The 21,391-nt window shown below is 44.0% G+C and overlaps 1 protein-coding gene across 1 annotated transcript in view; it reads left to right on the top strand.

Moving 5' to 3' along the window:
* Positions 1–1,506: 1,506 nt before the first annotated feature.
* Positions 1,507–21,391, top strand: part of cps1 (carbamoyl-phosphate synthase 1, mitochondrial) — a 101,271-nt gene continuing 81,386 nt past the window's right edge. The window contains exons 1-7 of the mRNA XM_014173741.2: positions 1,507–1,829; positions 11,669–11,778; positions 12,001–12,145; positions 13,462–13,551; positions 16,771–16,827; positions 17,060–17,152; positions 17,272–17,361. Of these exons, the coding sequence (XP_014029216.2) occupies positions 1,710–1,829; positions 11,669–11,778; positions 12,001–12,145; positions 13,462–13,551; positions 16,771–16,827; positions 17,060–17,152; positions 17,272–17,361 (705 nt within the window). The 5' untranslated portion in view covers positions 1,507–1,709. The remainder of the gene's footprint in view (positions 1,830–11,668; positions 11,779–12,000; positions 12,146–13,461; positions 13,552–16,770; positions 16,828–17,059; positions 17,153–17,271; positions 17,362–21,391) is intronic.

The following is a 21,391-nucleotide window of genomic DNA, read 5'->3' as shown; positions in this document are numbered from 1 at the left end:
ATTGTTGTGAATTGTTTTAGATACTACTGCACTGTTAGATCCTACTGCACTGTTGGAGATAGGAACACAAGCATTCCGCTACACCCGCAATAACATCTGCTAAATATGTGTATGTTACCAATAACATTTGATTTGATTGGAGTTTTAATAGCTGGTTGGACTATTTTACCAATCTAAACACATTTAGCTGACATGGGCTAATTGAGTGACTGTCAGTGACTAACATAACAAGAGAAAAACTCCCTATGCAGAACCAAATGTCAAAATTGCACCTTTTTTTTTTATTCCCCGAGTGAGTTGATTGGGTGGAACCGTTTTACCGGCTTCTAACATGGACACACACACACACACACACACACACACACACACACACACACACACACACACACACACACACACACACACACACACACACACACACACACACACACACACACACACACACACACACACACACACACACACACACACACACACACAGGGAGAGAGATAATGCTGAACCCAGCAGAGTGGCAGGCAGAGGCACAAGGTTGGTGAAAAAAGTAAAATGCAATTTATGTCAAAGCACCAAAGCAGTGTTAATAATATATGGTTAATTGGACTTATTTTCTTGTTATCTGCTCCATTAGACTATAGCCGATGATTCCCCATGGAGACGAACCATCCTGAAATGCAATCACATATAAACATGTACCACACATGTAATAAAGTGCCATGTTTGATGGAACTCACTAAATAAAGAAGAAACCTTTCTGCTAGTAGGTTATATTTAGATGTAGGATCTTAAAATGATCACTCTTTTGTAGATGGAGATGTAAACCTGTAGTGTATTTTAGTTTTAAAAGGGCTTCTAAAGTTTGTAGTGACCACTTTGATATTTCAGACTGGATTTTTTAAATGTATTTTATTTAACCTTTATTTAACTAGGCAAGTCAGTTAAGAACAAATTCATTATTTACAATGACGACCTACCCAGGCCAAATCCTTCTCTAACCCGTACAACGCTGGGCCAATTGTGCGTCACCCTATGATTTGACCTAACAAAACATGTATCAACCCCTACAAAAGTGTCCATTAATTATAATCCACATAATAATGAATATTTCCTGTTGCTGCAGAGTTATTTTCCTGCTGCTGTTGCAAACTGGCTCAAATTAAGATCAGCATCTGTAACCTAGACCCTATTATATGGAGCGAAAGGTCAAGTTAGTCATGTTACAGTGAACTGAGTTCACATTAAAGTAATTTTTTCGTTGAGGGTTTATACATACTAGGAATATGTTGGAACCTAGTCGTAAAACAGCATACTTTATATAATACAAATATTCTGTGACTGTGACATATGCATCACGCAAAGCAAGCATGGCTGGTTCAATGCTAACAGGGCAGAATTTTTTACATTGTTTAATCCACCATGTTCACCGATTCACAGCCAATCAAAATGTTGAGCGGAAAGAAACGCGCCGAAAAAAACTACGTTGCAGCCAATTGCAGCCAACCCACGTTGATCGTCTGTTTGCATTCGGAGTTATCTGTCTGGAATCCTTTGGATGAGACACGCGGGCTGCTTGAGCCCAAATTCATTAATTTCAGTGGACCGCTCTTTCTCAATAGAAAAAACTTTGACAACAACACGTTCTGCACGGATTCATTTTTCCCTTGTAGGACAACACCTAACAGAGTCAGAATAAGTGAATTAAAGACGAAATATGACAAAAATATTGACAGCCTGCAACGTCGTCAAATCACTGAGGCAAGGATGGCTCGCAGCCAGAAGAAGTAGCAACCCTGCTTGTTTGAGGAGGTCTGCTAGGCTCTTCAGTGTTAAGGTAATACATTCGCCAGCTAGCTAACCAGCTATATTGCTTTTCTTTCATTCTAAAACGTTTTAATTGAGGAGTAGACTTGCAATAGTTTGCGAAAGTTTGATGTCATTGACCATGCATTATAGCTAGCTAGGAATAAGCTAACGTAAGTTGTCATTCATTGTCAATAATAGCTAAAACAATTCATTGTTGAGGTAACTAACGTTAGCTAGCTAGCTAGCCAGCCCACTAATAAAGCATGCTCGAACTTGCTTCAGTCAGCTAAATGCAGTTGACAACAGGTCAACTTTCTCTTGCATTTGGAAAAAAAACACATGTCATGGAAACAGTCGTGTTCTTGTGTTGCAGTGGGGCCAATAAAATGAATGGATGGTGGCCAATCCCCTTGTGGTGTTGCGTCATGTTGATTTACTCGTTTGGGGTGCAGTTTGGCAAATCTGGCTAAGCAAAGATATTGCTCAACATTGCATGATTACTCAATGCAATATATTTCCATGAACTTTATCTATATTGGCATAACATTAAATGCCATTTTGTGATTTTTATAAATATGTGTAGGATACGGTATTGGGCTTTAACACCACACACACACTCACACTCTCTCACACACTCACGCTCTCTCACACACTCACGCTCTCTCACACACTCACACACTCACGCTCTCTCACACGCTCTCTCACACGCTCTCTCACACACACACACACACACACACACACACACACACACACACACACACACACACACACACACACACACACACAGTGGATAATCCTAGGCTAGGCCATGAAAAATAGAACAAGAGAATAGTCTACCTCAGCATTCACAACTGACCAGGAGAATATGGCCCCTCATTGAGTGGGTCAGGAGCTGGTGGTAGATAGCTACCTCTAGTTTCCTTTGTTACTGATGAATTAGGCTAAGCCTTCTCTCCATAACGATTTAAGATAGACAATAATATGCTGTCTTCACAGAAATGTTCCTTGCGTCGTAAAAACACCTCATACAAACAGTAAGGATTACCTACAGTGCATTCGGAAAGTATTCTGACCCCTTGAACTTTTCTACATTTTGTAACGTTACAGCCTTATTCTAAAATTGATGAAATTATTTTTTCGCCTCATCAATTTTGTCACAGCGTCCACAGAAGGTGGCGCCCCTCCCCGGTCGGGCGGTGCTCGGCGGTCGTCGTCGCCGGCCTACTAGCTGCCACCGATCTACGTTTCTGTGTCTTTTGGTTTTGTCTGTCTAGGTCCGCACCTGTTCCTTGTTAGTCATTAGTGGGGGGGGAGGGGGGTATTTAGTTTGTCCTTTTTGTTTGGGAATTTGTGCGGGATTGTTTCATGTCAGGTCCTTTGTGACAGTTGGCATTTTGCGCTGCTTCAGCCACGCCGCGTATTTTTGGATTTAGGCATTAGGGTTGCCGGGCTGCGCCCCGTGTGTGTTGTATTTTGGAGCTGTCCTCCTGTCGGATATTCTGTGCACCCTGCCTTATGGCGACTTTATTTATCAGTGATTATTAAAACATCTGTTCAAACGGACCTCAGTCTCCTGCGCTTGACTCTACCCTTTCCTGCTATCAAGGAAAGCTCTGACAAATTTACACACAATCTATCCTATCCCATAAAGACCCCAAAAAATTTGGTTTTTAAAAATGTCCTTTGCTATGAGACTTGAAATTGAGCACATGTGTATCCTGTTTCCATTTATCATCCTTGAAATGTTTCTGCAACTTGATTGGAGTCCACCTGTGGTAAATTCAATTGATTGGCCATGATATGGAAAGGCACACACCTGTCTATATAAGGTCCCACAGTTGACAGTGCATGTCAGAGCAAAAACCAAGCCATGAGGTCAAAGGAATTGACCATAGAGCTTCGAGACAGGATTGTATCGAGGCACAGCTCTGGGGAAGGGTACCAAAAAATGTCTGCAGCATTGAAGGTGCCCAAGAACACAGTGGCCTCCGTCATTCTTAAATGGGAAAATGTTTGAAAACACCAAGACTCTTCCTAGAGCTTGCCGCCCCCGGCCAAACTGAGAAATCGGGGAGGTGACCAAGAACCCGATGGTCACTCTGACAGAACTACAGAGTTCCTCTGTGGAGATGGGAGAACGTTCCAGAAGGACAACCATTTCTGCAGCACCCCACCAATCAGACCTTTATGGAAGCCACTCCTCAGCAAAAGGCACGACAGCTGCTTGGAGTTTGCCAAAAGGCACCTAAAGGACTTTGACCATGAGAAACAAGATTCTCTGGTCTAATGAAACCAAGATTTGACTCTTTGACCTGAATGCCAAGCATCACGTCTGGAGGAAACCTGGCACCATCCCTACGGTGAAGCATGGTGGTGGCAGCATCATGCTGTGGGGATGTTTTTCAGCGGCAGGGAATGGGAGACTAGTAAGGATCGAGGGAAAGATGAACGGAGCAAAGTACAGAGAGATCCTTGAGCCAACTTCGCCAAACGGAGGATGATTTAACAAAAGCGCATTTGCGAAAAAAGCACAATCGTTGCACAAATGTACCTAACCATAAACATCAATGCCTTTCTTAAAATCAATACACAGAGTTATATTTTTTTAAACCTGCATATTTAGTTAAAAGAAATCCAGGTTAGCAGGCAATATTAAATTAGGGAAATGTCACGTCCTGACCAGTAAAAGGGGTTATTTGTTATTGTAGTTTGGTTAGGGCGTGGCAGGGGGTGTTTGTTTTGTGTGGTTCGGGTTGTTTGGTTTATGTTCTACATTTTCTATTTCTATGTGTTTATCTAGTTTTTCTATTTCTATGTTGGGGTTTTGGTAGGACCTCCAATTAGAGTCAGCTGGTTGTCGTTGCCTCTAATTGGAGGCCATATTTAGTTGGGGTTTGTTTCACTTGTGTTTTGTGGGTGGTTGTTTCCTGTATAGTCTGTGCACCTTACGGGACTGTTTTCGGCGTTTGTTTTTGTTTAAGTGTGTTTTCTTTAATAAATAAGAAGATGTTCAATATATCCGCTGCATTTTGGTCCACTCCTTACGACGAACGTGACAGGAAATTGTGTCACTTCTCTTGCGTTCATTGCACGCAGAGTCAGGGCATATGCAACAGTTTGGTATATTCAACAGTTTGGGCCGCCTGGCTAGTTGCGAACTAATTTGCCAGAATTTTACATAATTATGACATAACGTTGAAGGCTGTGCAATGTAACAGGAATATTTACACTTATGGATGCCACCCGTTAGATAAAATACGGAACGGTTCCGTATTTCACTGAAAGAATAAACGTTTTGTTTTCGAAATGATAGTTTCCGGATTTGACGATATTAATGACCTAAGGCTCGTATTTCTGTGTGTTATTATGTTATAATTAAGTCTATGATCTATGATTTGATAGAGCAGTCTGACTGAGCGGTGGTAGGCAGCAGCAGGCTCGTAAGCGTTCATTCAAACAGCACTTTACTGCGTTTGCTAGCAGCTCTTAGTAATGTTTGAAGCACAGTGCTGTTTATGACTTCAAGCCTATCAACTCCCGAGATTAGGCTGGCAATACTAAACTGTCTAAAAGAACATCCAGTAGTCAAAGGTATATGAAATACAAATGGTATAGAGAGAAATAGTCGACTCGTCATAATTCCTATAATAATGACAACCTAAAACTAATTAACTGGAAAAATTGAAGACTCGTGTTTAAAAGGAACCACCAGCTTTCATATGTTCTCATGTTCTGAACAAGGAACTTAAATGTTAGCTTTTTTACATGGCACATATTGCACTTTTACTTTCTTCTCCAACACTGTGTTTTTGCATTATTTTAAACCAAATTTAACATGTTTCATTATTTATTTAATATTGATTTTATTTATGTATTATATTAAGTTAAAATAAAAGTGTGCATTGTTCATTCAGTATTGTTGTAATTGTCATTATTGCATATTTATAAAAATCGGACGATTTTAATCGTTATCGGCTTTTTTTGATCCTTCAATAATCGGTATCGACATTGAAAAATCATAATCAGTCGACCTCTAATCCGGACTATTTACATTGACACCCCCCCTTTGATTTTACACTGCTGCTACTCGCTGTTTATTATCTATGCATAGTCACTTTACCTCTACCTACATGTACAAATTACCTCGACTAACCTGTACTCCCGCACATTGACATGTGTACCGGTACACTGTGTTTCTAGCCTCGTTAGTGAGTGATACTGAAAGTGGAAGATATGTCGTGGGGAAACTGCTTTTTTTTTACCTGATTTGTTCAATTTATCACCTCTAAATGCAAATAAAACTCTCTAAAGAGTTTTTATATAATGACTCATTACATACCTATCTGATGGTTTTTGTTGAATTTGAATTGGGGTTTTAGGGCGGCGCTAAAGTTATCTTCACAAGTAAACTTCGGCTGTCACGGCTTTTGAGTCATGATGGCCCGAAGTGATGACGCAAAAAACAAACTGTTGATTAAATGAATTGATGATTGATGAACTCACAAGAAATTTACACTTACTATTGATAATTTCTTGGTAAATAAATATACAGTGAAATGTACAAGTTACACAAAGTAGGGAACTTTATTTTCAGAGATATGAAGGAATATAATGTTACTTTATATAATGTTAATGAACAAAGCATGAGAATGATTAGGGTTAATACTATAACTTCCAATAGCACAAGATACAGTTGAAGTCAGAAGTTTATATACACCTATACACCCAAATACATTTCAACTCAGTTTTTCACAATTCCTGCCATTTAATCCTTGTAAAAATGCCCTGTCTTAGGTCAGTTAGGATCACCACTTTATTTTAAGAATGTGAAATGTCAGAATAATAGTAGAGAGAATTATTTCAGCTTTTATTTCTTTCATCACATTCCCAGTGGGTCAGAAGTTTACATACACTCAATTAGTATTTGGTAGCATTGCCTTAAAATTGTTTAACTTGGGTCAAACGTTTCGGGTAGCCTTCCACAAGCTTCCCACAATAAGGTGGGTGAATTTTGGCCCATTCCTCCTGACAGAGCTGGTGTAACTGAGTCAGGTTTGTAGGCCTCCTCGCTCGCACACCCTTTTTCAGTTCTGCCCACACATTTTCTATAGGCTTGAGGTCAGGTTTTGTGATGGCCACTCCAATACCTCGACTTTGTTGTCTCTAAGCCATTTTGCTACAACTTTGGAAGTATGCTTGGGGTCATTGTCCATTTGGAAGTCCCTTTTGCGACCAAGGTTTAACTTCCTGACTGATGTCTTGAGATGTTGCTTCAATATATCCACGTAATTTTCCTACCTCATGATGCCATCTATTTTGTGAAGTGCACCAGTCCCTCCTGCAGCAAAGCACCCTCACAACATGATGCTGCCATACCCGTGCTTTACGGTTGGGATGGTGTTCTTCGGCTTGCAAGCCTCCCCATTTTTCCTCCAAACATAACGATGGTCATTATGGCCAAACAGTTCTATTTTTGTTTCATCAGACCAGAGGACATTTCTCCAAAAAGTACGATCTTTTTCCCCATGTGCAGTTGCAAAGCGTAGTCTGGCTGTTTTTATGGCGGTTTTGGAGCAGTGGCTTCTTCCTTGCTGAGCGGCCTTTCAGGTTATGTCGATATAGGACTTGTTTTACTGTGGATATAGATACTTTTGTACCTGTTTCCTCCAGCATCTTCACAAGGTCCTTTGCTGTTGTTCTGGGATTGATTTGCACTTATCTCACCAAAGTACGTTAATCTCTAGGAGACAGAACGCGTCTCCTTCCTGAGAGGTATGACGGCTGCGTGGTCCCATTGTGTTTATACTTGTTTGTACAGATGAATGTGGTACCTTCAGGCATTTAAAAATCGCTCCCAAGGATGAACCAGACTTGTGGAGGTCAACAATTATTTTTCTGAGGTCTTGGCTGATTCTTTAGATTTTCCCATGATGTCAAGCAAAGAGGCACAGAGTTTGAAGGTAGGCCTTGAAATACATCCACAGGTACACCTCCAATTGACTCAAATTATGCCGATTAGCCTATCAGAAGCTTCTAAAGCCATGACATCATTTTCTGGAATTGTCCAAGCTGTTTAAAGGCACAGTCAACTTAGTGTATGTAAACTTCTGACCCACTGGAATTGTGATAATGTGAGTTATAAGTGAAATGATCTGTCTGTAAACAATTGTTCAAAAAATTACTTGTGTCATGCACAAAGCAGATGTCCTAACCGACTTGCCAAGTCTATAGTTTTTTAACAAGAAATTTGTGGAGTGGTTGAAAAACGAGTTTTAATGAAGTCAACTTAGTGTATGTAAACTTCCGACTTCAACTGTAAATACTTTTATAAACGACTTAACGTTAGTAAATTACTGTAAGGTAACTATATTAATATAAAAAATAAATATAACAATTAACAGTTCTAACATCATTTCACCTCTGTCCTCTCACTCCATCATACACACTGAGTGTACATGAACACCTGCCCTTTCCATGAAATATGCAATAACGTTATGTTGGATTCCATGGAAATGATATCCATATTTGTGAGTCCATTTCCTTGGCACCATCTTAATAAATTATGTTGCATGAACAAAACAAAAAAAACAAATAGAATTGTATTATGACAGTAGAAGGGAAAGGGAAAGGCCCAACGAGCCCAAGAAACAGCACTGCTACACCCTTGAACAACTACAGGTTCCTTACGAGGAGGTGAAGGCAGGGAGCAGCCTGAGGGAGGTGGTACTGCCTCCTGTCAGTACCTGTTTACAGGTAGCCAATTGTCCAAAAACATTCCACATAGTTCCACAACTATTGCAGTTGGGTAACATGCCTTTTGGGAGTCCAGTTCATTTTCTTCACCTGTGCACAATCAAGAGCAGAAAGAGAGGCACGCAGGAATGTGGCGTCTCAATTTGGGTTTGAGCATGTCATTTGCAAACAAGTTTAATAGATAGCACCCTTTGAGATTTTAGGACATGCGTTATTGAGATTTCACAATTATTGAACACACGGCTCTCGGGAATAGGTTGGCACAGCAAAGGTATTTCAAAACGTTAACACAGCAAACGTGAGAGCAAAAAATAACATCTTTGTCAGCAGGTGACGTTTGCTTGTTTAAATGCAGATCAGAGGTTGGCGCAGTGGTATTCTTTTTCTGATTCTGCACATCAGTCTTATGCAATTCATTATTGATTGATTCAGTGTTTGTGTAATTGATGACCGCATTGCTATTAGCACACTACTCATGACAAATTATTAATATATTTTTATTTGACCTTTAATTTAACTAGGCAAGTCAGTTAAGAACAAGTTCTTATTTACAATGACGGCCTAGGAACAGTGGGTTAACTGCCTTGTTCAGGGGCAGAACGACAGATTTTTACCTTCAGCTCAGGGATTTGATCTTGCAACCTTTCGGTTACTAGTCCATCGCTCCAACCACTAGGCTACCTGCCACACCTGAACAAGGCAATAATGGAATATTAGCCATAATAATATTAATACTAATGCTCATTTAAATGAAAGTCATGAATAATGAAGGTTTGTGCACTGGTTTATGGTTAAGCAAGTTTTTAATCTGGGAGAGAAGCACCACCCCTGGTGGAAAGACGCCTTACGGCACACAATGAGCGTCAGAGGGGTCAGTTTTTTTATATTTCCTCGAATACTATTGGTCCATTACCATGTCAATCAACGCTTCAATGGAAACATAGTTTACACCCCAGATTTTGATACCAACACAGTCGCTACAGTCCTATTAGTTTTCATTGCAGCCTTGTTTTGAATGCGGTTATGCGGCCGATAATTGCTAAAAATGCCAACATCGGCTGATGTGCAAAACCGATGACAAAGCTGATGTGCATACCTACATTTTGTACGTAGATGATGTTGTGACGCCACGAAAAATACAGCACTACACAGAACAAAAGCAGAAAAATACTAAGCGCACACTTCCAACAATTTATCAAGTTCAAGTCCAGCAGTCATTTGAAAGAGTAAGAATTTCAGTGAGACAACTCAAAGGTGAAATCCATTAACGCCAAGATAATGGAATTCATTGCCCTTGACAATCAACCATTCTCTGTCGTGGATGACGTTGGCTTTTGCCATATGGTCGAGCACTGGTACACACTAACAAGTAGGCACTATTTTTCAGATGTTGCCCTACCGGAGTTACACAGTATTGTTGAAACACATCCATGAGCTACTTGCTATGGGGGTCACTGCTATTAGCTTCACGACTGACATTTGGACCAGCGACGTCAGCCCCATGAGCATGCTGAGTCTGACAGCGCAGTGGGTCGAGGATTTCGTACTAAGGAAAGCCGTATTGCATGCTCAAGAATGTACTGGTTGTCATACCACTGCTGCCATTTCAATGGCATTTGAGAACATGTTTGAAACTTGGAAACATGAACACATTCCTAGCGCCATTCGAACAACTGACTGGAGAAATAAGCTAATCAAGTGCATCTGCAGAAGACGTGATACCCTCTCATGGCATTGAAACGCCTGCTCAACAAAACTGCCCACACAGACCGTGGGGTTAAAACTTACAAAAGTACTCGAGGCTGTGAACAAGCGATTCGGTGTAATTTGAGCCTCTTTACTGTGTCGCCACCATGCTCGATGCTAGGTACAAGGACCGCTACTTCGATGCAGACAAGAAACAGGGTTTATGTGAAATGTTACAGACATAGCTGGACAAGATGGAAACGGACACAGTGACCGTGTGCACCGAGGAAGAGCGGGACAGGCAGAGCTGAAACTTCACTGCTTGACATGTATGATGAAATCCTGGATGAGAATGAAATGACTGAACAAATGTACAACGAAACAACACAGCAAGTAAGTGAAATAAATAGGTTTTGATTCTGTTTTACTGGTAATGGGGACATGCGTAAATGCAAACAAAATAACTTTTTGGTCATTGTGTGTAACCTTTATTTAACTAGGGAAGTCAGAACAAATTCTTATTTACAATGACGGCCAACCCCGGACGACCCTGTGCCAATTGTGCGCCGCCCTATGGGACTCCCAATCCCGGCCGGATGTGATACAGCCTGGATTCGAACCAGGGACTGTAGTGATACCTCTTGCCCTGAGATGCAGTGCCTTAGACCGCTGCATCCATGTGTGTGTGCGTGGGTGTTAACCATTTAACTGTACTAGAATACTTAAAAGGCCACAAAAGTTTTTATATCAGGTATCGGTATGCCTTGTTTTTTGGCAAGGAAAATATCGGATATCGGTATCAGCCAAAAATGTAATATCGGTGCAGCCCTAGTACGGAACACTGTTAGGTACCAGTAACATAACACAATTTGGAAAGAGTCAAGGGGTCTGAACACTTTCTGAATGCACTGTGTAGCCTAGTTCAGTGGCCTTGTGATTAAAGTGCCCACCCTAAGGTTGGGAGTTTGATCTGATGCGTCTCTGCTTGAGACTCAGCATTAAAGAGATAGATGGGGGTAAGGCTCTGCGATAAACTAGTGTCCTGTCCAGAGGGTGTACTTGTACATAGGCTCCTGCTCCTATGAGCTGTTCCAGCTAGCACAAACCAAGGCTTGTGCAAGGCTGGCTACTTTTTTATAGCCTGACCTGGTCCTATTGAATTATTAACAAAGGGTCATTGTAATATAAAAAGGTGCCACTGCCATATAATAGGTCTGTGAATGTATTGTAGTAGTTTTTCCACCACGTTCTTGTATTTACTCAGTAGCCCAGTTACCAGTCCAACTCTTGGATGTGTTCTATACTGTGTAGGCTAACGTGAAGAGTAATTTACCAATGCTTTCCAACAGTTTAGTATAATGCTATGTCTTCTTTTTCTTCATCCTTGTCCCTCTCTTCCTGCTCCTCCTCCTTCACCTCCTCTCCCAGGCCCAGATAGCCCACCTGGTCCTGGAGGATGGTACCCGGATGAAGGGCTTCTCCTTTGGGGATGAACGCTCTGCTGCTGGGGAGCTGGTCTTCAACACTGGCCTGGTGGGGTAAGAGATCAGTCTTGTCTAAATCACCATTAACAGTCAGTCATCATCATTGCAAAGTGCATGGATCACAGTATGTTTACATTGTGGGAGACAATTTTGTCCTAACCAGGGGACAGGTAAGCAGTTTTTCCAACTCCTATGGTCACTCTCATACCAAACATGACAACAACCAGCACAAATAGGTTACCTATGTATATCTATAATAAGTACACATTTCTAAAGGTACCCAGAGGCTTTGACTGACCCCAGCTACAGAGGTCAGATCCTGACCCTGACCTACCCCATAGTGGGGAACTACGGCGTTCCAAACACTCAGGAGCTGGATGAGCTGGGCCTGAGGAGGAACATCGAGTCAGACCGTATACAGGTGTGTGTGTGTGTGTGTGTGTGTGTGTGTGTGTGTGTGTGTGTGTGTGTGTGTGTGTGTGTGTGTGTGTGTGTGTGTGTGTGTGTGTGTGAACATGTCTGTGTTAGTGATGTGCGGGTTGACTCATAACCCAGTGGGTATATCTGTGGGCGGATGGGTTTAGGGTCATGAAATATTGTGTGTATGAAGGGCGTGTGGGTGGCGGGCAGGTTCAATAAAGAGAAAACAATGCATTAAAAAAAATATCATAAATGTATAATTTTGGGCCTCCCGAGTGGCGCAGCGGTCTGTGTCACAGCCGGCCGTGACCAGGAGACCCATGAGGCAGCGCACAATTGGCCAAGCGTCATCCGGGTTTGGGGAGGGTTTGGCCTGCTGGGATGTCCTTGTCCCATCGCGCTCTAGCGACTCCTTGTGGCGGGCCGGGCACATGCATACTGACTTCGGTCGCCAGCTGTACAGTGTTTCCTCCAACACATTGGTGCGGCTGGCTTCCGGGTTAAGCGAGCCGTGTGTCAAGAAGCAGTGCGGCTTGGCAGGGTCGTGTTTCAGAGGATACATGGCTCTCGACTTTCGCCTCTCCCGAGTCCGTACGGGAGTTGCAGCGATGGGACAAGATTGTAACTACCAATTGGATACCACAAAATTGGGGAGAAAAAGGGGTACAAAACGAAACAAAAATAAATAAATGAATGTATAATTCTGGGGCCTCCCGAGTAGCGCAGTGGTCTAAGGCACTGCTGTGCGCCACTACAGCCGGGAGCCCCACAATTGGCCCAGCATTGTCTGGGTTAGGGGAGAGTTTGGGGGATTTCATTGGCTCATCTCGCTCTAGTGACTCCTTGTCGGGCCGACCGCCTGCAAGCCGATACATTAGTTTGGCTCGCTTCCGGGTTAAGCGAGCGGTGTGTTAAGAAGCAGCGAGGCTTGGTGAAAATGCACGCCAAATGCTTTTGGGAATTTGGTCAGAAATAGTTAACGTTGATCCACTGAGGCAAAAAGGACAATGTCAGAATTTAATTCAATAAGAGAAAAGCTGTGAAATGGAGAGTTGAGATAAATAGGAGGGCCAGAATAGTAGCCTAATGTTTGGGAAAGATGTGGTAAAAGAGCAGTGTTTTGTTATGCTATGTTTTAAAGTTGGCAGCTCCTTTGCTTCGCTGTTAGTCAAGTCAATCTTTCAGGGTATTTAAAGTGCATATTACAAGGTCTCATACTCTTTACAGAGGAAATAAATAATAGCTTTATTAGGTTGATAACTCAAGTGTTTGGTTTGTGTTGTGACTCATGTTGGGTTTGTGTTGTGATCTCTGTAGGTATCTGGACTCTTGGTGCAGGATTACAGTCATGAGTACAGCCACTGGAACTCTGTCAAGTCCCTGGGACAGTGGCTACAGGAGGAGAAGGTAGTAGAGACAGCATTACAGTCCTTAACGTCTTCTAACATAGTCAACATAAGTCCCCAGCGTTACAGTTCTCATTAGTGGTGGGTCTGCCCTCAAAAAGGAGATTTTCTTTTTATTAATTGAGAAATAAAATAACTTTTTTGAGTGCAGACCCACTACTAATGAATTTGATGTTTTACTTTTGGCTAATGCACCAGTTCTGATTACAGTGGTTTAAAGAACCTTTTGAAAACATGGCACTTCGACTCATTTTCTAACAGCACTGTCACGTCCTGGCCAGTATATAAGGTTAATTGTTTTGTAGTTTGGTCAGGGCGTGGCAGGGGGTATTTGTTTTATGTGGTTCGGGGTGGTGTGTTTGTGTAAAGGGTGTTTGATTTAGTAATTCCGGGTTTTGGTTTATGTTTAGTTAATTCTATGGTTAGTCTAGGTTGTGTGTTTCTATGTTTGGTTGATTGGGGTTGGGACTCTCAGTTGAAGGCAGGTGTTGTCTATCTGCCTTTGATTGAGAGTTCCATATATTAGGGTGTGTTTGTATGTGTGATTTGTGGGTGATTGTTCTGTGTTTCGCCTTGTGCCTTACCAGACTGTTTTTGTTGATCGTTCGTGTTTTTGTGTTTTGTATGTTCGTTTTGAAAGATAATTAAAAAGCAAGATGAGCATTCACGTACCTGCTGCGTATTGGTCCACATTTTCTGATGACGATTTCGCATTATCGTCAGAAGACGAAGACAACTGTGACAGAATCACCCACCACCAAAGGACCAAGCAGCAGAGGAAGGAGCAGACGGAGTTCGAGTTGGACTGGCGGGAGAAGTGGACTTGGGAGGAAGTTCTGGACGGGGCCGGACCCTGGCATCAGGCTGGGGATTATCGACGCCCGCAGGGGGAAATTGAGGCAGCCAAGGCAGAGAGGCGGTGGTACGAGGCCAAGTACGCGCTGAAGGAGAAGCACGAGAGGCACCCCCAAGAAATTTTTTTGGGGGGGCACACGGGTAGTTTGGCTAGGCGTAAGAAGAGCCGGAAGCCAGCTACTCGTGGTTATATGGAGGAGCGTATGGGGTGGAGAGCGCTATGTTTCGCTGAGGAGCGCACTATCTCACCCATACGCACGCACAGTCCGGTGCGCGTTATTCCAGCCCCTCGCAGGTGCCGTGCTAGAGCGGGCATCCAGCCTGGTAGGAGGATGCCTGCGCAGCGCATCTGGTCGCCGGTACGCCTCCGAGGACCAGGCTACCCAACTCCCGCTCTACGCACGGCTACCATCAGGCCCCTGCACAGCCCAGTCTGCCCTGTACGAGCACCCCGCTCGTACAGGGCTACTAGTTCCATCCAGCCAAGGCGGGTTGTGCAGGAGGTAAGATCTAGACCGGCTGTGCGCCTCCATAGCCCTGGGTTTCCAGCTCCTGTCTCTCGTGCGGACCCGGAAGTGCGTCAACCCAGTCCGACTCGTCCTGTTCCCGCTCCCCGCACTAGCCTGGAGGTGCGTGTACATAATCTGGTAAACCCAGTACCAGCACCACGCACCAGGCTACAAGTGCGTCAACCCAGCCTCGCCAGTCAACAGTCTTCATCAGAGCTGCCCGCCAGTCAACAGTCATCATCAGATCTGCCCGCCAGTCAACAGTCATCGTCAGATCTGCCCGCCAGTCAACAGTCATCGTCAGATCTGCCCGCCAGTCAACAGTCATCGTCAGAGCTGCCCGCCAGTCAACAGTCATCGTCAGAGCTGCCCGCCAGTCAACAGTCATCGTCAGAGCTGCCCGCCAGTCAACAGTCATCGTCAGAGCTGCCCGCCAGTCAACAGTCATCGTCAGAGCTGCCCGCCAGTCAACAGTCATCGTCAGAGCTGCCCGCCAGTCAACAGTCATCGTCAGAGCTGCCCGCCAGTCAACAGTCGTCAGAGCTGCCCGCCAGTCAACAGTCGCCAGAGAGGTCAGACTGCGCTGAACTGCCGGAGTGGTCAGACTGCGCTGAACTGCCGGAGTGGCCAGACTGCGCTGAACTGCCGGAGTGGCCAGACTGCGCTGAACTGCCGGAGTGGCCAGACTGCGCTGAACTGCCGGAGTGGCCAGACTGCGCTGAACTGCCGGAGTGGCCAGACTGCGCTGAACTGCCGGAGTGGCCAGACTGCGCTGAACTGCCGGAGTGGCCAGACTGCGCTGAACTGCCGGAGTGGCCAGACTGCCCTGAACTGCCGGAGTGGCCAGACTGCCCTGAACTGCCGGAGTGGCCAGACTGCCCTGAACTGCCGGAGTGGCCAGACTGCCCTGAACTGCCGGAGTGGCCAGACTGCCCTGAACTGCCGGAGTGGCCAGACTGCCCTGAACTGCCGGAGTGGCCAGACTGCCCTGAACTGCCGGAGTGGCCAGACTGCCCTGAACTGCCGGAGTGGCCAGACTGCCCTGAACTGCCGGAGTGGCCAGACTGCCCTGAACTGCCGGAGTGGCCAGACTGCCCTGAACTGCCGGAGTGGCCAGACTGCCCTGAACTGCCGGAGTGGCCAGACTGCCCTGAACTGCCGGAGTGGCCAGACTGCCCTGAACTGCCGGAGTGGCCAGACTGCCCTGAACTGCCGGAGTGGCCAGACTGCCCTGAACTGCCGGAGTGGCCAGACTGCCCCGGAGTGCCCAGACTGTCCCGAATTGCCAGACTGCCCAGACTGTCCCGAATTGCCAGACTGCCCAGACTGTCCCGAATTGCCAGACTGTCCCGAATTGCCAGACTGTCCCGAATTGCCAGACTGTCCCGAATTGCCAGACTGCGCAGACTGTCCCGAATTGCCAGACTGCGCAGACTGTCCCGAATTGCCAGACTGCCCAGACTCTCCCGAATTGCCAGACTGCCCAGACTGCCCCCCGGCGATGGAGGTTGTGTGTTTCTATGTTTGGTTGATTGGGGTTGGGACTCTCAGTTGAAGGCAGGTGTTGTCTATCTGCCTTTGATTGAGAGTTCCATATATTAGGGTGTGTTTGTATGTGTGATTTGTGGGTGATTGTTCTGTGTTTCGCCTTGTGCCTTACCAGACTGTTTTTGTTGATCGTTCGTGTTTTTGTGTTTTGTATGTTCGTTTTGAAAGATAATTAAAAAGCAAGATGAGCATTCACGTACCTGCTGCGTTTTGGTCCTCATTCACCAACAACAGCCGTGACAAGCACAAGTCTTACTGCAATTTTAATGTTGTCAAATGGCAATTAGTATTTTCTCATTGTTTGAAAGGTCCCTGCATTGTTTGGAGTGGATACTAGGATGCTGACCAAGATCATCAGAGACAAGGTAAAATTGTTTTTACTGTAAGCCTTGTCAAAGCCAGAATGGCCTATAGGGCAGGAGCCTATCTGCTGTCTATGTAGCTTGAGGCAGCTTGATGTACAAGTACACTCCCTGGACAGGAAGCTAGTCTTGTTACTGCTTTACTCTGATTGTATTTAAAGAAACATGACTAGTTGTCCTCTTGAAGAAAAAAGCTGTTTTTGACAGAAAATGTATCTCTTTATTTTGTGACCAGGGTACAGTGTTGGGGAAGATCGAGTTTGAGGGCCATCCAATAGAGATATCAGACCCTAACCAGCAGAACATTGTAGCAGAAGTCTCAACAAAGGTACGTTCTGACTGCTATACGATCAAGTGTATGCTGTTATTATGGATATGATTCTGCTGCAAAACATATTCCCCGCTGTTGATGATGATGATATACTTTCATTTTTCTTGTGTTTCCAGGAGACCAGAGTGTTTGGGAAAGGTAACCCCATCAAAGTGGTGGCTGTTGACTGTGGCATCAAACACAACATCATCAGGCTGCTTGTTAAGGTGAGAAAGGGAGACTAGAGGAGAAAGTTCAACATTGATCTAATCTGGCTAATCCAAGATGGCGTAGCAGTCAGATGTGTTTGTCCTTCGTCCTGTTGTGTCCCATGAATATATATTTTTATATATTTTTCTTCGCATGTCTTTTTATATTTTTCTAACCCCTTACTTCAAAATACTCTCCTGCAACCCGCCTCACCCAATGTGGTGTGGACCTGCTTTTTCTCTAAAGTATTTTTCTCTTCCTCTATTACTGGAATCTCCAACATAAACTAGCCAGCTAACGGTCATCAGCTAACCGTTAGCTCGGAAAGCTCTCGCCAGTTTGTACAACGCAATTCAACCAGAGCATACCGGACCTATTTTTCTCTCCATATCCCCGGATTCCTACCGCAAGCTCTGAACCTTCTCATCTTCCGACCTTCTCAGCTAACGTCCCCTGAATGCTACCTGTCTAGAGCACAACGGACTGTTAGCTTACGAGGCCCATTGAATACATTCCGAAGCTACTAGCTAGCAGTCAGCTATCCTTTGCTAGCGGTCATCAGCTACCTTTATCCCGGACAACTCTCGCCAGTCTGTACAGCGCGACTCAAACCAGAGCTAGTCGGACTTATTCTTCTCCATATCTCCGGATTCCTACCGCAAGCTCTGAACCTATTTTAAATTTTTTATTATTATATGTATATATGCATTTTTTTTCACCAAGAATTATAGCAGCTAACGTCCCCTGACGTCCCCCGCTTATCCACGGCCTGCTAGCTATCTAAAGCACATTGGACTGCTGGCTTAAGAGGCCCTAAGGACATATTTCTTTGGCCACTATACATATTTTGCCAATTGGCCTGGTTTACCACACGGAGCCCTGCTGATCCGTCCGCTGATGTAACTGCACGAGGAGGCCACAACAGACTTTCCTCCATCGCGTCGCCCATCTAAGGCCTTTCTGTTAGCCTGCTAGCCCGCCGGAAGCTGCCTGAAGCCACGCACTGGACTCTTATGATCACCCGGCTACGCATGCCTCTCCCTAACGTCACCATGCCTTGTCCATTGTTGTTTTGGTTTGTAACTATTGTTTTATTTCACTGTAGAGCCTCTAGCACTGCTCAAAACGCCTCGGCTAACAATTTAGTTCCACCTCCCACACACGCAGTGACATCACCTGGTTTAAATGCTATTTCTAGAGACAATATCTCTTTCATTATCACTATATGCACAGGTTTACCCCCACTGTATTCACATCCTACCATACCTTTGTCTGTACATTATGCCTTGAATATATTCTACCGTGCCCAGAAATCTGCTCCTTTTACTCTCTGTTCTGAACGTGCTAGACGTCCAGTTCTGTTAGCCTTTAGCCGTACCCTTATCCTACTCCTCTGTTCCTCTGGTGATGTAGAGATTAATCCAGGCCCTGCAGTGTCTAGCTCCACTCCCATCCCCCAGGCTCTCTCATTTGTTGACTTCTGCAACCGTAAAAGCCTTGGTTTCATGCATGTTAACCTCTCTGGGCTAGGTGGGACGAATTCGTCCCACCTACGCAACAGCCAGTTGAATCCCGTGGCGCGATTTTCAAATATCTTAGAAATGCTATTACTTCAATTTCTCAAACATATGACTATTTTACAGCATTTTAAAGACAAGACTCTCGTTAATCTAACCACACTGTCCGATTTCAAAAAGGCTTTACAACGAAAGCAAAACATTAGATTATGTCAGCAGAGTACCCAGCCAGAAATAATCAGACACCCATTTTTCAAGCTAGCATATAATGTCACATAAACCCAAACCACAGCTAAATATAGCACTAACCTTTGATGATCTTCATCAGATGACACACCTAGGACATTATGTTATACAATACATGCATGTTTTGTTCAATGAAGTTCATATTTATATCAAAAACCAGCTTTTTACATTAGCATGTGACGTTCAGAACTAGCATACCCCCCCGCAAACTTCCGGGGAATTTACTAAATTACTCACGATAAACGTTCACAAAAAACATAACAATTATTTTAAGAATTATAGATTCAGAACTCCTTTGTGCAATCGAGGTGTCCGATTTTAAAATAGCTTTTCGGTGAAAGCACATTTTGCAATATTCTCAGTAGATAGCCCAGCCATCACGGCTAGCCATTTAGACACCCACCAAGTTTAGCCCTGACCAAAGTCAGATTTACTTTTACAAAAGTTTGATTACCTTTGTTGTCTTCGTCAGAATGCACTCCCAGGACTGCTACTTCAATAACAAATGTTGGTTTGGTCCAAAATAATCCATCGTTATATCCAAATAGCGGCGTTTTGTTTGTGCGTTCCAGACACTATCCGAAATGGTAAATCAGGGTTACGAGCATGGCGCAATTCGTGACAAAAAAATTCTAAATATTCCATTACCGTACTTCGAAGCATGTCAACCGCTGTTTAAAATCCATTTTTATGCAATTTTTCTCGTAAAAAAGCGATAATATTCCGACCGGGAATCTCCGTTTTGGTAAACAGAGGAAAGAAAACAAAGCATTCGGTCGACGCGGGCACGAGCCTGAGTCTCACAGTACTGTGACCAGCCACTACCCAAACGCGCTACTTTTTTTCAGCCAGAGCCTGCAAAGCCACGATTCAGCTTTTTGCCACCTTCTGAGAGACCATGTGAGCCGTAGGAAGTGTCACGTAACAGCAGAGATTCTTTGTAATGGATAGAGATGGCAAAGAAGGCCAAGAAATGGTCAGACAGGGTACTTCCTGTACAGAATCTTCTCAGGTTTTGACCTGCCATTTGAGTTCTGTTATACTCACAGACACCATTCAAACAGTTTTAGAAACTTGGAGTGTTTTCTATCCAAAGCCAATAATTATATGCATATTCTAGTTACTGGGCAGGAGTAGTAACCAGATTAAATCGGGTATGTTTTTTATCCAGCTGTGTCAATACTGCATTTAGTGCTGCATTTAGCTGTGGTTTTGGTTTTTGTGACATTATATGCTAGCTTGAAAAATGGGTGTCTGATTATTTCTGGCTCGGTACTCTGCTGACATAATCTAATGTTTTGCTTTCGTTGTAAAGCCTTTTTGAAATCGGACAGTGTGGTTAGATTAACGAGAGTCTTATCTTTAAAATGGTGTAAAATAGTCATATTTTTTAAAAATTGAAGTAATATCATATCTAAGGTATTTGAATAACGCGCCACAGGATTCAACTGGCTGTTGAGTAGGTGGGACGCAAGCGTAGAGAGGTTAACGATATCATAACCACCATCGATAAGAGACATTACTGTGCATCTGTATTCATCGACCTGGCCAAGGCTTTCAACTCTGTCAATCACCACATTCTTATTGGCAGACTCAACAGCCTTGGTTTCTCAAATGATTGCCTCGCCTTGTTCACCAACTACTTCTCTGATAGAGTTCAGTGTGTCAAATCGGAGGGCCTATTGTCCGGACCTCTGGCAGTCTCTATTTGGGTGCCACAGGGTTCAATTCTTGGGCCAACTCTCTTCTCTGTATACATCAATGATGTCTCTCTTGCTGCTGGTGATTCTCTGATCCACCTCTACGCAGACGACACCATTCTGTATACTTCTGGCCCTTCTTTGGACACTGTGTTAACTAACCTCCAGACGAGCTTCAATGCCATACAACTCTCCTTCCGTGGCCTCCAACTGCTCTTAAACGCAAATAAAACTAAATGCATGCTATTCAACCGATCATTGCCCGCACCTGCCCGCCCATCCAGCATCACTACTCTGGACGGCTCTGACTTAGAATACGTGGATAACTACAAATACCTAGGTGTCTGACTAGACTGTAAACTCTCCTTCCAGACTCATATTAAGCATCTCCAATCCAAAATTAAATCTAGAATCGGCTTCCTATTTCGCAACAAAGTATCCTTCACTCATGCTGCCAAACATGCCCTCGTAAAACTGACCATCCTACCGATCCTCGACTTCGGCGATGTCATCTATAAAATAGCCTCCAACACTCTACTCAACAAACTGGATGCAGTCTATCACAGTCCCATCCGTTTTGTCAC

Source organism: Salmo salar, chromosome ssa25 (assembly GCF_905237065.1).
Source record: "Salmo salar chromosome ssa25, Ssal_v3.1, whole genome shotgun sequence".
Lineage (NCBI taxonomy): Eukaryota > Metazoa > Chordata > Actinopteri > Salmoniformes > Salmonidae > Salmo > Salmo salar.
Note: the sequence above shows the minus strand (reverse complement) of the source record. Positions and strands in the feature narration are given on the sequence as shown.